This window comes from Meriones unguiculatus, chromosome 14 (assembly GCF_030254825.1).
Source record: "Meriones unguiculatus strain TT.TT164.6M chromosome 14, Bangor_MerUng_6.1, whole genome shotgun sequence".
Taxonomy (NCBI): domain Eukaryota; kingdom Metazoa; phylum Chordata; class Mammalia; order Rodentia; family Muridae; genus Meriones; species Meriones unguiculatus.
The window spans coordinates 5,174,759-5,191,924 of record NC_083361.1 but is presented as its reverse complement, the minus strand read 5'-3'; the positions used below and the strand labels follow the sequence as shown (position 1 = coordinate 5,191,924).

The 17,166-nt window shown below is 51.8% G+C and overlaps 1 protein-coding gene across 3 annotated transcripts in view; it reads left to right on the top strand.

Annotated features, from left to right (window-relative positions):
- Positions 1-870: 870 nt before the first annotated feature.
- Wdr62 (WD repeat domain 62) overlaps positions 871-17,166 on the top strand; it is a 40,441-nt gene continuing 24,145 nt past the window's right edge. For all 3 annotated transcript variants that reach the window (XM_060366647.1, XM_060366646.1, XM_060366645.1), the window contains exons 1-9: positions 871-1,464; positions 5,384-5,475; positions 6,715-6,777; positions 8,343-8,400; positions 8,626-8,796; positions 9,607-9,744; positions 10,031-10,213; positions 12,128-12,288; positions 15,344-15,533. In XM_060366647.1, the coding sequence (XP_060222630.1) occupies positions 1,285-1,464; positions 5,384-5,475; positions 6,715-6,777; positions 8,343-8,400; positions 8,626-8,796; positions 9,607-9,744; positions 10,031-10,213; positions 12,128-12,288; positions 15,344-15,533 (1,236 nt within the window). In that variant the 5' untranslated portion in view covers positions 871-1,284. The remainder of the gene's footprint in view (positions 1,465-5,383; positions 5,476-6,714; positions 6,778-8,342; positions 8,401-8,625; positions 8,797-9,606; positions 9,745-10,030; positions 10,214-12,127; positions 12,289-15,343; positions 15,534-17,166) is intronic.

The window sequence follows — 17,166 nt, the reverse complement described above, 5'->3', positions numbered from 1 at the left end:
GAGACTGGGTTTTTAACCCAGTTTGGCCTAAAACTTTTAATCTAATCTTCAAATACTGATCCTCTTGCCTCTACCTCCCCAAATCTGAAATTACAGGTGTGAACTAAACAACGTCTAGCTTTCATTTTGGCCTTTTGGGTTCGGTAGTCTTGAAATCCAAACCAGTCTAACTGACCATGTAGCCAAGGCTGACCTTGGACTCCTGACCCTTCTGCCTCCAAGTACTGGGATTACGTGGGTGCCAACATGCCCGTGGTGACATGTCATGCCCACATGACACCACAAATTGATGGATTTAGGTGTGAAGACTCCCATGCCCCTCTCTACCCTGAACAAGGGTCTCTCAAAGGAGGGCTGGGACACGGACTGCTGGGCTAAAATATTTCACGTTCCAGTTTAGACTGACAGGAGACGAGATGAAATTCCTTGGCTTCAGAGAGCTGGCTGACTTTCTAGCGGTGGAGACGATGTTGCTTACCCCAAGCACGTGATGCCCCAGAAAACGGGTGTGTGTGGTGGGGGGTGGAACGAAACAGGAGACGCCCAGGGATTCCGTGTACACATCCCTCTCACCCCACCACTCCTGCAGTACCAGTGAGCTATCCACACCTGCCCCTTTCTTGCACCAGCTCCCAAGACTCGAGCGGGGCCAAGTGCCCACCCTCCCGGCGCCCCGCCCCGCGCTGCCCTGCCGAAGCTCACAGGCCGGTTGCCCATGCCCAGTCCTCCCGCAGTGCTGGCGCGGTCTGGAGCCCTGCAGGACCCGGGCACCGCTGACCAGCCCCGCCCAGCCCTGCCCCGCCCCGGCCGCGTGCAACCCAGCCCCGCCTCGCATCACCCAGCGGAGATGTCCCCGCACGTGACGGGGAAGCTGAGGGCGCATGCGTGCCAGACGTTCCCTCTGGAGCGGAGGGAGGGCGGCCGACCGCCCCGGCGCAGAGCCGGCCCCGCGCCAGCCTAACCCTCAGCGCCCGCACAGTCAGGAGCCGGGAGGTGATGCTCTCGGCCTCCACCCGACACCTCCATCCGGGAGACTGGCCCAGCACTGAAGCGGACCGGCCGTAGCCCCGCCCTCAGCCCCGCCCTCAACCTCAGCCCCGCCTCCTAGCTCCCATTGGTCAACGAGCCCGCCCGGCCGCTCCGCGATTGGCCAGGCGGGCTGCCGGCTGCGCCAATGGGCGGCGGCGCCGGCTTTCCCGCGGCCATTTGCTCTCGGAGTGGGAGCTGGCTTGCGGGCGGCTGTTGGGAGGCGTAACGGACGGCCGCTGGCTGGTCTCGGACAGGATGACGGCGGCCTTGGCGGCCGGAGGCTACACGCGGAGCGACGCGATGGAGAAGCTGCCCTCCGTCATGGCGGGAGTTCCGGCGCGGAGAAGCCAGTCCTCCCCGCCTCCTGCCCCACCGCTCTGCCTCCGGCGGAGGACGCGACTCGCGGCGGCTCCCGAGGACACCGTGCAGAACCGGGTGAGAGGCCTGAGCGCCCCGGGGACCCAGCTCTGGGCCTGGCCGTGCCGCCCCGGTCCCGCCTCCGGGTCGCGGCCCCGCCCGTCCCCTCGGGCGGCTTCCCGGGCGCGCCGAGTCCGGAGGCCCCGCCCCCTGGCGGAGGCCCCTCCCACTCTCCTGCTGGCTCCCGGGTCTGGTCCACCCGGAGCGCTGGCGCGTTGCGTTAGTTTAGTTCTCACTCCGGGGAGATGTTTTGCCTTCAGAAATTATCCCTTGGCGTCACCTTACCGTTCACTTCATTCCTTTTATTTATCTTTTTCAGTAGAATAGGGCTGGGGACCACAACAGCAACGACGGTGCCGTACCCTGGTATGAGGGACGGGGCGGGCTGTTGGGGCTCGTCCTGCCTCTGCCTGCCCTTCCAGGCCCCTGTTCTGTTGACATCATCCCCCTGGGTCTTGAAGGCCTCCTCCCATATTTGCTCGACATCTCCGGTCTTCTTTTTCTCAGCTCTTGATTTCTTTCTTTTTTTTTTTTTTTTTTTCCTTCACCAGAACAGATCCTCACTCTGTATTTACGGCTCAAAATTATGGCGAATGGGAGTGATCATTTGTAAAATCTTATCGGCGCTCCCCGGAGAGAAGGGTGTACAGGACCCCTCCACAAATTTTGAAACTCAGAAAGAAATGACTGTGGTTAGAAGGAATGCTATTAGTAAAACTTTTTATGAGACAGGGTTTCTTTGTGTATCCCAGGCTGGCCTGGAACTCACAGAGATCTGCCTTGGCTTCCCTAGTCAGCACTAGGTGTGTACCTCTATGCCAGGCTAGCGGAACATTTTTTTTTATATTTTTATATTGCATTTATTTATTGGGGAAGATTTTGTAGCATGGTATAAATATCCAAGACCGAGGTTAACTTTTTCTCTATTTTTTGGGGGGTTGGGGGGGTGGGGAGGTGTCTTTCAAAGCAGGGTTTCCAGGTGTGGCCCTGGCTCTCCTGGAACTCTAGACCAGGCTGGCCAAATGTCAGCTTTTGAGAGTCAGCTCCACCAGCGTGAGTTTGGGGGATTTTAACTCAAGTTGCCAACCTTAGCCCCAAGGGGTTTTTCCTATGTTTACTGCTCTAGCAGGGTGGGACCTGGAAGGATGGAGCCCGTAAATGAGGTGAACTAAAGTCTCATGCAATAGGCAGCTTTAGTCAGAGCAACAGACAGTTTGTACTCTGAGGGTCAAGAGGAGTCACATGACTAATGTGGCCAAAAATGTGTCTCCAGAGAGGCAGATCCACACATGACGGTACCCAGCTGCAATGCATAATCTGAAGTGAACTCACTCCTGTCTGCCATACCTGGGAGGGGCATGAAAGCACAACCCAGGAACAGTCCAGTTCTGTGGTTTTGAAGACACTGAGGTCACAAGACTCCTGTCAGTTTCTTGGAGTTCTCTCACAAGAAGTCTCCTCACAGCTCCAGTTCTGGACTGTGTTCGGACACTGAGCCACCTCTCTGGCGCCAAAGCAACAGTTTTCTGTGTGTGGGTGTTTTGCCTGCGTGTATGTGTGCACACCATGAGGGTGCCTGGGCCGGAGAGGGTGTTGGATCCTCTGGTGCCGTCTTCCCACCCCCACTCCCAGCAACACTCTAAGGGTGGTTCTCCAGTCATTGCCTGGGCACGCAAACCACTTTATAAACTGGAGCTGAAGCTATGCCATGAGGTTGGAGGGAGATGAAATTGTGACTCTGTCTTTTTTGGCATACACAGTGTCCAGATAAAGGATGGATCCATGGCAGCTGCTGGTGGGTTTATGATGCCTCTGAGGATGTGTCCCCTCCCCTTAGGCGGCTGGGATCTAGACAAGTGGTCCTTGCCCACCAGGTCTGTCTATTATGTAGTTTTGACTATCCTGAAACTCACTACATGCAGTGGCTGCAAACACAGAGATGCACTTGCCTCTGTTGGGCCTAAAGGCATGGGCCACCACGTCCAGCCCTTGCCACCTTTCTGACTGTACCTTGTGTGGCCTTCCTCTCGCTGGGGTTCAGGCATACTGGCCTGTTTTCTGTTCTCCTGAAGTTGCAAGTTCTTTTCTGACCCCTGGACTTTGCATTTGATGAGTCTTTTGCCTGGGTGTTTTGCTATAGTCTGTCTCTCTGGCTCCTTCCCATCCTTCAAGTCTCAGCGTGAACATTCCTGTCCAGAGAGGTGTACTTGGATCCCAGTGTAGAGACACCACAGGGCACAGAGGCTTGCGCCCCAGTTTAACTTTCTCCCAGAGTCCTGACATTTGCTGAAACTGTGTAGGAGAATGAGAGGAGTGAATACAGAAGGGATGGCCTCTGGACTCAGCTGCCTGAGCTTAAATAGTAATTCTGTTCCTTGTAGCAAGTTAGGAACCTTCCTGTGCCTTGGTTACCCCCATCTGTAAAACAAGAATAATGATGTGGAATCCCTCACACCTTACTAGCTTTAGCTTTTATGATTTTTTTTTTAATACAGGATCTTATTATGTAGCCCAGACTGGCCTCAAACTTGCGACCCTCCTGCTTCCCAAGTACTGGGATCACAGATGTGTGCCACCTTACCTCCCCTTAGGGTACCTGTGAAATTCTGTGAGTTCACGTACTGGAGCCTCGGAACAATACCCGGCAGGCACGGTGCTGTGTTAGCGTTAGTCAGTACTGTTGTCACTGTGTTCTGGTTTTCTCGTCTGTTTTTCTCATTTGATAGCACTTCACGGAGGTCATCTGGCTCGTGAAAGCCGTACTCTAAGGATGTTCCATGACACCAAAGCCCAGTAAGACGAACCAGCAGAGAAGTCACTGCGAGTGCCGCTGCCTGGCTGTCTGCGCCAGCCTCCTGGCAGCTGCTCTTTGTGGATGGGCAGCTGCTGTGGGGCTGTTGGCTCACCTGGAGGGTGGCAGTGTATCTTAGGTCTGCCATGAGTGTTAAGGAGCCTCCTCAGAGGTCTGAGAACAATGCCTGGCTTGTGATTAGAGCTTTCCGTTCCTGTGCTTGCTGTTAATTCTGAGGCCAGCTACGTGGCGCAAGAATGGTTTACTGTATTAGACACTGGTATATTTACAATGTAAAAGTGCCACGAGTCTGTTAGTTTGTTTCTTATCTGTTTCTCTAGCAACCATGATGAAGATCTGGTGTATATAATTTCACTTTGAGATTAAAAAATCTCTTAGTGGAGCACGGTAGCACATGTCTTTAATCTGAGCACTCAGGAGGCAGAGCTAGGCGGACCCCTGTGAGTTCGAGGCCAGCCTGGTCTATATATAGTGAGTTCCAGGACAGCCAGGGCTACACAAATAGACCCTGTCTCAAAAAGGTTTGTTTCCTTTTTTTCAGTGCTGGGCCTCAAGCCTTACACATGCTAGGCATGCTCTGTTATTGGGCTGTGTCTTCATCCTAGTACAATTTTTAGTCTGACTTGTTTCTCTGCCTGTTGAAACTGTAGACTGACTTTGATTAGGGAGCACTGTCTGCTTTTGCTCAGGGTGGTGTCTGCCCTGTGTGGCCTGAAGTGCTGGCATTGGAGCTGGAGTGCCTCGGTTTGCACTCCAGCCACGCCACTCTCCAGCTGTCGGATTTGTGGCTCATCTGTAAATAGGGTGGTTGTGATGCCTTCTTTCAAACAGATTGTCGGCATCTAAGTCTTTCATCCACAGACATCCTTTGACACAGTCAACGATCACCTTGTCACTGGGCATTCCCCCTCCCCTGCAGGCCCAGGTTCTTCCTTGCTAGCACTTGTTCCTCCTCAGCAGACAGGGGAGTGCTGTCAAAGGTCAAGTTAAAGTTGCTGGTAACCAGCACGACTTCAGAAGCTGGACTATGTGTGGAATGCAGCAGGAATTACACTCGTGGCTGAGGCAGCTATGCCATGTAGGGCCTGCGAGAGCAGGTATTTCTGACAGCCCTTTTCTTTGCAGGTGACACTTGAGAAGGTGCTTGGCATCACAGCCCAGAACAGCAGTGGTCTAACCTGTGACCCTGGCACAGGCCATGTGGCCTACTTAGCAGGGTAAGTATATGGGCGGGCTTTAGCATAAGCTGGTCACTGGTTAGGGATTGGGAGTTGAAGTCGATGGTGCATTTCTTTGGGCCTTGGCTTTCCCACCTGTAGAATGCTGCTCCCTCTGAGGGCTGTGGGGGGTACTGTGCCTGGCAAGTCAGATCTGGGAAAACTTCTTTTTTAAGATTTATTTTATATAGTGTTGTGCCTGTATGTGTGTCTGCAGGCCAGAAGAGGGCACCAGATCTCATATATGGGGAGCCACTATGTGATTGCTGGGAATTGAACTCAGGACCTCTGGAAGCTAGCGTTCTTAACCTCTAAGCCTGGGAAAGACTTTTAATGGTGACTGTGAATGTGAGATGGCAGCAGTCATGGGACAATCGAGTGATTAAAGCCCACGCTCATGTCCAGCTCTTCTGCATATGCTCTTCCTAAAGCCTCTGCTTCTCTCCAGTAGTACACTCCACTTGGATAGGTGAGGGAACTGAAGGAGATCCAGTTTAGTCCAGACATACTGGTTTAGTCCCAAACTGCTTAGGTAGTGAAAGAGCCTTCTTCTGATCCCCCAGCAAGATAGGCTCCGGTAGCCTCATAATAATAAAGAATAAATATTAATGAGACCTTGGGGAACAGTCTGGGATGGAGGACAGGCTAGCTCTTAAGTCCAGCTGGGATACGTTTCCATCCCCACTCCACCTCTCACCTGCTGGGTGGCCTGTGCAGAGAGCTTTCCCTCTCTGCCTCCGGTCCTCTCTATCTGATCTACAGCGCCCTGACCTCACCTGCAGCTGTGGGGCCTGAAGGTAATTATAGCATAAGGTCTGTGTAGGCCTAGGGCCTGCCAGAATAGCTCCTGCAAAGGAAGTGCTTGTTTCTACTTAAGAACAGATTAATAATGACAAGTGCCCAAGATTTCTCGGCATTGATATCTGAAGGAAGGGGAAACCAGAAGAGAACCTTGTACCCAAAGGGAACCTTATAAAAGCCTGAGTTGTAACTCAGTGGCAGAGTGCTCACCCAGCATACTTAAGACCCTGGGTTCCATCCCCAGTACTACCGACACCAAAGGAGCCTCAGGTGGGAGCACTCAGAGCCAGCCTGGGCTACATGATGAGACAAAAAAACAGAAACAAAACCAGAAGGAGCCTTATTGACACGTGGGTTTTTCTTTGGGGACAAAATCTCTCCTGGGCTCAATGCTTCTCCCAGCCCCCCAGTTTACACTCATTTTCCTCTTTTTCCCAGCTGTGTGGTGGTGATCTTGAACCCAAAGGAGAACAAGCAGCAGCATATCTTTAACACTACCAGGTAGGTTGGGCGTGGGGCAGGGTTGGGGGACCAGGGTACTGGCCTAATCCTGTTCCCCACAGAACCTGGAGGTGCTCACGGCCGGTGACTTATTCACTCAGCCATGTCCACAGGATTGGAGACAGGGTTTCTTTGTGTAGCCTTGGGGGTCCTGGACTTGCTTTGTAGACCAGGCTGGCCTTGAACTCACAGCCTCTGCCTCCTGAGTGCTGGGATTAAAGGTGTGTGCCACCATGCCTGGCTAAGAGGACCTGCTTTGTGCTAGGTATTAGCAATCTAGTAGTGAGCAGAGACATGAATCTGCCCTCTAGAGCTGCCAGTGTGGACGACAGACCATAAACTCACCAGCAGATTACTAGCTGATTATGAGAGGAAAATGCTTGTAGGATGTTGGGAAAGAGAATAGGGGAAACTACATTGGAAGGCCCCCCTGAGTTTGCGACCTAAAGGAAATGATGATACCCATGCAAAGGAAAATTAGTAAGGGCAGAGGCGCAGCAGAGATGAAGAGTAAAGTCACCAGCAGAGTAGCCTGGGCCCACGTGCCGGGGACAGGGGAGCAAAAAGGGAAGAGGAAGCTATAACAAGCCACATCATTACCCCCTGCATCTTAAGGAGGGAGCCGGATGTCCAGTGAGTCAGTCCAGGGAGGATGATAAATTCTCTGGGGTTGTGAGACTTGCATAGCAGCCAGGTGGGTGGCACAGGAGCCTGTGATCCCAGCATTGTATGCTGAGGCAGGAGGATCATGAAGTAAGACCTGAGCTACATAATGAGATCCTAAGCAAACAAAAACAAGAATAAAAACAGGATTGAAACTAAGGAGGTGCTAAAGCTGTACAATCTGAGCATGGTCCTTCTTCCAAAAGGCATGCCAGCTAGTCAGCCCATGTTCAGGCTAGTTACAGGCTTCAGAGACTGGCCAGAGAGACCGCGAAGTCTGTAAAGTGCTTGCTGTGCAAGTGTGAGGACCCAAATCCAGGTCCCACATAAAAAGTTAGGTATGCTGACATGTGCTTATCTTCCCAGTGTGGGAAGGTAGACACAGGGCCGGCCAGCCTAGCCGAATCGTTAGCCCTGGGTCCCAGTGAGAGGCCCTGTCTCAAGAAAATGAGCAGTTAGCTCCTGAGGAGCCACTCTGAGGGCTGCCCTCTGGCCTCCATGTGCATCCGTGCACATACAGAGAAGTAGAAACATTTCGGCTATTGGGCAAGCTGTGTCTGTGCCATCTGTACCAGGGTCTACCCATGAGTACCACTGCTCTAGTTTGGCCCAGTCTGCACCTGTTTTACAGGTGGGTCGGGTCTTGGGAGCTCACTGCACACTCAGGGAAGGAAGCAGGCGCCATCCCGGGTCTGCAGTGTTTGGGTTTGCTCCTGAGGGAGGAAGAGACCCTTGCTTTTGTTCCGTTTCTCTGAATGCCATGCTGGGCACACAGGCAAGCTGGCTGTATAGTAGCTGCTGGCACTCATTTCCCCAAGCCTTTCCCCAGCCTTGGGGGCCAGGAGTAGGCAGAATGCTGAGAGCATGGTGGAACCAGTGACGACTCCTTTTCTTGTCTCCAGGAAGTCCCTGAGTGCTCTGGCCTTCTCCCCAGATGGGAGGTACATAGTGACAGGAGAGGTGAGTCTCGACTGAGCGGGTGGGCAGGGCCTCAGCTATTCCTTCTGCTTTCAGCAGGCTTGGAAATCCCTGAATTGGCTCCTTCTGGTTTTAGAGAGGCCCTGTGGCAAGTAGGGGAGGTAGCTTTGGGGAACAGGTTGTAACAGTGTCAACTCGAGCTTCAACAGCCTTCTAGACACATGGCTCAGCAATAGTAACGGACTCACCACCACCCCCAACCCCCAGAACGGGCACAGGCCAGCCGTGCGTGTCTGGGATGTGGAGGAGAAAACGCAGGTTGCAGAGATGCTGGGCCACAAGTATGGTGTGGCCTGTGTGGCCTTCTCACCCAATATGAAGCACATCGTGTCCATGGGCTACCAGCACGACATGGTCCTCAATGTTTGGGACTGGAAGGTGAGAACCCAGTGGGCTGTGGGCATATGGCGGCCAGGGAGTCCCTAGCCTCAGACCCTGGGGGCTAAACACAGCAGCCAGGGAAAGTGCTTACGGGGGGGAGCACCAACCAGCCTTATGCGGCACCGTTCTTCCCGAGAGGCTTCTCTCTGAGGTCGCCTCGTGGTGAAGATTTTGGGCCATCAGGTCCTTGTTGAAGCAGGGAAGAGATGGGGAGCAAAGCCCTTCTATTGTGAGGTGTATGGCAGAAATATTATTTTTATGTTGGCTAGCTGTGACCTTGGACAAGTGCCTTGACAATTCTTCACTTGTGAAATGGTTTTAAAAGTGTCCACCTCTTGGAGGTGTGAACTGCAGCTCCCTGACATGCTCGTAAGGCTGGGCTTTGGCACAGCTGTAGGAGGACTTGAGGTCCCCGTCCTGCTTATACCCCGCCATGTGACCGTGACCGTGCGCACACCCTGGCAGGGTGGGGAAGCAGCTCCCTCGTGAGCTGGAGCCGTAGCTTATCAAGGGGCTCAGGGAAGGGTCCAGAGCAATCGCCCTTGTATAGGAGCCACGGATTGTGTGGGCCTTGCCTCCAGCTGTCACCATTCCCAACACGGGGCTGCAGAGCCGACCCCTGGTGAGAGTTCTGACACCTAGTCTTCCCTGGGGAAACTTCCTCTGCCCTTCTGGGGACTAGGAATGACCAGGGTCACACATAGTTTCCCCAGAGTTTAGACCACTGCTGGGTCCAAGAAAAATGGGGGCGCAGGGTGGCCAAGGTGTGGAGTGGGTAGGTGAGCACCTCTGTACCCGTTCTTCCAGAAAGACGTTGTGGTGGCTTCCAACAAGGTGTCGTGTAGAGTCATCGCCCTCTCCTTCTCCGAGGACAGCAGCTACTTTGTCACAGTTGGCAATCGGCATGTGAGGTTTTGGTTCTTGGAAGTCTCCACTGAAGCAAAGGTGAGTTTTGCCCTCATTCCAGCCAGGTCTTGGAGAGTCAGTAGCCATGCAGGCTCCTATGACTACCTGGGGCAGGAGGCAGTGGTCTCCCAGGGCACCCGGCTTCTCAGGCTTCCGGGTTCTGACTAGTAAGCCCTGCTGGACTCTGCCGCTAGGCCAGAGCTCACTACTGGACCACTGTCTCCTGGCCCTTCTGCCCAGCGTGTGGCTTCTGCCTTTCCTCCTCCTCCTCCGCGTGGAGGCGTTCTTAAAGGCCCTTCCCTAACGTGTCCCACTGTGCTTCCAGGTGACGGGCACAGTGCCGCTGGTAGGACGCTCGGGCATCCTGGGAGAGCTGCACAACAACGTCTTCTGCGATGTCGCCTGTGGCCGGGGCCGCATGGCGGGCCACACCTTCTGCGTGTCCCACTCTGGCCTGCTCTGCCAGTTCAGCGAGAAGCGGGTGCTGGAAAAGTGGATCAACCTGAAGGTGCCTGCCGCCCTCTGCCGCCCTCAGTGTCTCCAGGCGCGCTCTGCTGCACCGGCCGGGATCTGGGGAGGGGCTTTCTCAAGTCAGGGTCTTCCCCTCATGTGCACTTCGTCTGTCCTCAAGCTCACGATCCTCTTGCCTCAGCCTGAGTGCGGGGATTGCAAGTGTGCTCTGCGCGCGCCTGGCTCCGTGTTAATGGCTGACCACACAGGTTCTCTGGGAGACTCTCCCTTCCCAAGCCTCAGGGTTCTCCTCTGTAAAAGCAAATACTAGACCAGTAAGCTGGCCGAGCAAGTAAATGAGGCTGCCTCCAAGCCTGGCAGCCTGAGGTCCTCACTGCGAGGAGAGAGCCGGTTCCCGTAGGTTGACTTTTCACTGCCACGTGTGTGCTGCGGCACAGGGCGCCCTTTTTCTCCACAAATAACTAAATCAGTGCATTTAGTGGAAATAACGCCTTCCTCAGAGTGGATGGTCGTACGAGGTAATGTGCAGGAGGGATTTTTTTCCTTAATTTAAGGTATCTTGAACCTATTATTCTGTCACAAAAGAAAAGCTTGTGCAAAGATGTACATTTTTAGACTAAAGGTCAATGTTTTACTAATTGCAGGGTTAATTTTTTTCTTCCAGTGCCTGAAAGTTGAGTCCAAGCTGTCAGCCTGCTCCAAGCTCAGTTACCGTTGACTGGGTGGAGGAGACGCGCTTTTTATCGGCTGTGCTGGCTGGCCTCAGGGCGTGCAGGCTGTGGTATCTGTGTTCTAGGAACCTAAGCATCATTTTTTTAAGTTTATTTTTACTTGTGTGTCTGTGTGTTACAGACTGTTGTGAGCTGACCACTGGGTGCTGGGAACCAAGCTCTGGTCCCTGTCACTGCATAAGCGCAGGAGCCCATGGAGGCCAGAAGACGAATAGGACCCGCTGGCCGTGGAGTTGTAGGTGACCCTGAGCTGCCTGGCGTGGGCACTGGGAGAAACTCCAGCCACTTCGAGAGCAATAAGTACTTGGAACTGATGAGCCATCTCTTTAGCTGTAAACATTTTTTTCTTTTAATCTTTTTTTCTAGAACTTAAGCAACTTCAAAGCAGTTAAAAGCTCTTTTGCTTGTTTGCTTTTATTTAGACAAAGTCTCGTTATATAGCTCAGGCCTCAAACATGTGCTCTTTTGACGCCAGTTTTTCAAGTGCTGGCATTGCAGTTGTACATCACCTCTACTGGTGCAAGGAAGCACCTTTTATGTGGTAAGGTGTGGTGCTAACGCCAGAGGGTTGCCAAAAACCCCAGCGTGGCTCAGGCTGCACAGTGAGACCCTGTCTTAAAAAATAAACAGGCAAAACCAAGAGCAGGCACACGCACACAGATTTTCACAGATGCCAGATGACTAATAAGTGAAGTTTCTGTAGAAACCTGGAGTCTGTGTGTAGAGTCTGATGCATGCAACCCCTTTTGTGTGTGTGTCCAGGTTCAAACTTCAACCCAGTTACTCCAAGTAACCTGCCAAAGTCACGGTCTGCTGGAGATGTGCATCTTTCAGATTTGTTTATTTTTAGTTTATGTGTATGAGTGTTCTGCCTGCATGTGTCATGTGCACCACTTGTGTGCCTGGTGTCTGTGGAGGTCAGATGAGGGTATTGGATCCCCTGGAACTGGAGTTCTAGATATTGTGAGCCACCGTGTGGGTGTGAGTCGGACTTGGGTCCTCGGCAAGATTGGGTCCTCGGCAAGAACAGCTGCTCTCAACTGCTGAGTCATCTCTCCATCCCTGACAAACTTTCATGCATAGTTAAGCTCCTCTGTGCGTAGCTGTGACAAGTCTGCCCAAGTCTTGCCTCTACCCACATGCTGGCGTCTTCCCTGGAACCTGTTGCTGTATTTCAAAGTCATGTAGAGCACCAAGTCTACGTGGGTGTGTCTCCTCAGGTATCCTTGGCTTCCTGCCTGTGTGTCAGTGAGGAGCTGATCTTCTGTGGGTGCACAGACGGCATAGTCCGCGTCTTCCAGGCCCACAGCCTGCACTACCTCACCAACCTGCCGAAGCCCCACTACCTAGGAGTAGATGTGGCACAGGGTCTGGACTCCAGGTACTGCCCTGCACTGGGGGAGGAAGGGTGTGCCCAGACTCTGTTCACCGGCAGCCATCCGTGCTTGCACACCCATCTGCTTTGAGTGTCCATATTGTAAATACTAGTGGTTGCTCTTAGTTCTGAAAACTCATGGCAGCAAAGAAAGCAGAAGAGTGCTGCTTCAAAGGCAGGCTTCAGGGCAGGGGGACACTCCAACCATCAGGAAAGAAATGCTCAGAACAGGAGGATGGCAACAAGTACTCCCCTGGGTTGTAACATTTACTAAGCAGCTACTCTGTGACATCCCAAGGCTGAAAGCAGGAACTGGGGCCAGGAAGATCTCTGCCAGCATCCATGCACCATGGCTCACGCCTTTAAGCCCAGCACTTGGGAGGCAGAAACAGGAGGATTTTTGAGTTCGAGGCCAGCCTGGCCTATAGGACAGCAAGGGCTAAACAGAGAAACCCTATCAAAAAAAAAAAAAAAAAATCTGCATGGAAAGCCTGTACTCCAGGAAGCGTCAGTACAGGGAGGGAGCTCCATGAAGAGTATGCAGATGAGATCATGGCAAAAGAAAGCAGTGACTTAGAAGAGTGCTGGGAGGGGCTCTGGCGAGCGTCTGGTGTGGACGGAAGAGGACAGTACACCAGGTGCGGCAGGTGGCAGAACTATCAAAGGGTTTGAGGGCTGGAAGGCTAGAAGGCTGATGGGGGTCAGCTGGGTCACCCTGTGCCGCTTGTGAGGTTCATGGGGTAGCCAGGGGGCTCATGGTAAGCCCTTGAGTGCAGGTCATTTGATCGCCATATTCAGAACAAAGGGAAGGCCCACGAGGTGGCGTGCTCCCCCGCAAGTCCTGTCTGTGGAAAGTGGCATGGTCTGTAACCGTGGCGGGCTGCCTCTCTGTGGTTGTTGGCTCCTAGGCCAGCAACGTGTACAAGAGAGAGCTGGACAGCATTGCTGGGTGTGGAAAGAAAAGAGAGAAGGCAGGCGAGCAAGCTGCAGTGTGGCATACTGCAGTAGCAGGCTGCCTAGCTCCTCCACCTCCTGTAGGGTGGGCCTCATCAGGGTGCCCTGAGTTTGCTTCCTCATCTGCAAAACAAAACCGCTTTCCCGCTAGCAGTGAGAACTGAAGGGCGCGGAAGTACTTAATGCACCGCAGGCTTTGGAGTAAATGCAAGGTCTGGAGCCTGCTCCTCCGCTCCTTGCACTGCAGTTTTGGATCAGTTATTAATGAATCCAGACAGAAGAGAGGAGGCCTGAGGTAGATGCTCATTTCCCTCTGAACAGAAATGGGCAGGATCCGGGCTTAAATGGAATGGGGATAAAGTGATAATTAGTCGGTAACTCAGCCAGGCGCTGTGGCTCACACCTGCCGCAGCTCTTTGAGAGTTCAAGGTCTCTGGTCTTTTGCTACTTTGTGGGTTCTTTTTGTTTGTTTTGTTCTTGTCTTTTAAGACAAGGTTTCTCTGTCTTAAGACAAGCTCCGGCTGTCCTGGCACTCTTTAGACCAGACTGGCCTTGAACTCACAAAGACCACCTGTTTCTGCCCCTTGAGTGCTGGGGTTAAAGGCTGTGCCACCACTGCCCAGCTTTTTATGGGTTCTTTTTTCCACCCTTTAACCCCCTGGTTTCACCCCAAACACTAGGGAGAAGAGAAGCAAGGATGGAGGGGAGAGAGGAATTAGGAAAATCCCTGAATCTAATTTCTTTCCTTTTGTTTCTTCTTTGACCAGGCTACTAACAAACTGCAACCAACCTTTTAAATGACAGCCCCTCCCCCACATCCAGGGCCCTCACACTTATACACCCTTTAATTCCAACCTCACACAGTTACAGAAGCTGACAGCCACGTCCCTGCTAGAGCACCAGGCAAAGCATGGTCAGATGCTGTGGACAGTCTGAAGCAGCCCCTCATCCCTGCACTGGGGATTAAAGCAAAAGCACATTTTATCTATTATTTCTGTTTCTGTTTTTCACAGAAACCCAAATTCCAGAATTCTCACCATAGACTTGATGTTTTAACCTGGGTCTTAAGAGAGGCTTGAGACACAATGATGGCTTCTGCTTCCTAGTTACAGTAGTTGCCAGTTCTTCCTTGATTTTATTTTTCATTCATTCACTTATATCCCGTCCAGCAGGAGTTCAACGAGTTCCTAAGGAGGGGGGAAAAGAATGAAATAGAGACAAGAAGACACAAAGAATGAGAGCAAGTCTATAGTCTGATCTCGCTCTTGTTTATTTGAAAATTTTCACACAACTTTATAGGGAGAAGGCAAGAAGGGAAAATGTGTCAGCAATATAGTTTACAAAACATAACAGGGTGATTAATGATGATGCAGAACACCGCAAGAATGTTTACTGAAAGAGATACTCCAAGAATGTCAGCTAAGATATCTCAAAACATCTAGCCTGATGCACAGATGTCTCATAGGTTCCAGAAACGTAAATCTTTCACCTACGACCTTGTGGCAGCTGTCTGTAACTTTCCACTAGCTGGCCTTGGTTCCCGGCACACTTATTTATTTCAAGAGAGGGTTTCTCTGTGTAGCCCTGGCTGTCCTTGAACACACTCTATAGATCAGGTTAGCCTTGAACTCAGGGATCTGCCTGCCTCTGTCTCCCAGTGAGTGCTGGGCTACAAGGTGTGTACCACCATACCTGGCTTCAAGTTTATGTTCAGTGTTCTTATTGGTGCGTACATTCCAGGTGGCAGATGCTGTTGCTCATGTCACCACTGACGACCATCAAGTGTGTGGTCTTTGCCCCGCCTACAGGACAAGCCACTTTAACTGCAATGGGTGCCACCGCCGTTGTCTCGTGACCCTCATAACGCAGCGTGCTTTCATAACACCTCAGCCTTAGTTTACATTTCTAGTGGAGCAGCACATAGTAAATAGCGCCATTTCAATGACACAGAGCGTGCTCCCAAAGCTGGACGGGCACTTCCAGTTTGCAGCCTGTATTGGAAGCAAATCAAAAGACAAGAGTGGGCTTAGAGTAAAAGGGTGGCCAGCCACAGAGACGCAGGGGGCTCGCTGGCCTTGATGGTGACTCACCCGTATGGCTTTGGTAGCTTCCTCTTCCACAGAAAAGCAGAAGCAGTCTATCCCGATACAGTGGCACTGACCTTTGACCCCATCCACCAGTGGCTGACCTGTGTCTACAAGGACCACAGCATCTACGTCTGGGATGTCAAGGACATCAGTGAAGTCTGCAAGATATGGTCAGAGCTCTTCCACAGCTCCTTCGTCTGGAATGTGGAGGTGAGACCCTCTTTCTCTCCTCCGTCCAGCTCTGTCCCCACGGGGCACAGCTCCTGTATTCCCCTCAGAGCTTCCCATTGCGTTAAAAGACACAACTTAGGGCTGGAGAGATGGCTCAGTGGTTAAGAGCGCTGTCTGCTCTTCCAAATGGACCCGGGTTCAGTTCCCAGCACCCACGTGGCGGCTCACAACTGTCTGTAACCCCAATCCCAAGGGATCTGACACCTTCACGCAAATGAACATAAAATAAAAATTAAAAAAAGACACGACTTGAGCTGGGTTTGTTGGGACACACATTTAATCCCTGCACTTGATGTAGAGGCAAGGAATTAGGAGTTCAAAGACATCCTTGGCTATACAGAATATTTAAGCCCAACCTGGAGTACATGAGAACTTGTCTCAGAGAAGGAAAAGAACCTGAACAGGGTGGATGACCCATGCACGCTTTTAATCTCTGAAGGCAGAGGCTGCTAGATCTCTGTCAAGGCTAGCTTGGTGTACAGAGCAAATTCCAGGCCAGCCAGGGCTGTTCAGAAAGTGAGACCCTGTGATGAAGAGGGAGGGAGAGAAGGAGGAAGGAAGGAAGGAAGGAAGGAAGGAAGGTCTCAAAAGCTCTGTTTAGAGGCTAGAGAGATGGCTCAGTGGTTAGGTGTGAGGTGGTGGCTCATAATAGCCTTTAACTCCAGTTTCTGAGATCATCACCCTCTCCTGGCCTCTGTGAGCATTGCATGCGCATGGTGTATATCCATGAAGGATAAACACTCTTAAAATGAAAATAAAGTCTTCTCTGGGCAGTGGTGACACACGCCTTTAATCCCAGCACTCAGGAGGCAGAGCCAGGCGGATCTCTGTGATTTCGAGGCCAACCTGATCTATACAGCGAGTTCCAGGACAGTTGAGGCTACAGAGAAACCCTGTCTTGAAAAAACAAAAAAATATTTTTAAATAAAAAATAAAGTGGGGTGTTTTTTGTTTGTTTGTTTGTTTTGTTTTTTTTGTTTTAATTAAAAAGAAAGCTTGTACAGCTTGACTGTTAGCAGGCATTGAGGTCCAGTGCGAAGACCCATTTCTTAGTAGGGAAGTTCGCTGTAGGATCTTCTCATCTGTCTGTTCTCTCTGCTGCCCCACGCACATGGATGAGTCATGTCTTGTTCTGGATCACCTGGTCACTTGGTGGACATTCGCTGCAGCCATGGCAGAATGATGCTTGATTCTTTTTCTTTGCCCTTACAACCAATTGATTATCTGCCTGCTGAAGGTACCTGGTGGGTCAGTTCATAGCATTATATAAACTCGTATATTTTCATTTACTGGAGATGCCTTTGTCTGCCACCATTAACATTGTTGGAGCTCAAACTGTCCGTTCTCGGCCAGTGGGAACTTCTTTACATTGGCTTCAGGGATTGGAAGCAACCCTAATAATCTTCGATATCACCTTTCGGGTGGGGTGTCAAGATGCTCGAGCCTTATCTTGTACATTTTTTGGCCCAGGCCTGGACCCAGCTATTATTTGGGAAAACCCTGCTTAATTTTTCAGTTGGAATTGGCATGGCTGTTTTTGTTGATGTTTAATTTTTGCTTTCATTTTTCACCCAGAGCTTTATTCACACTATACAAGTGCCCTACCACTGAG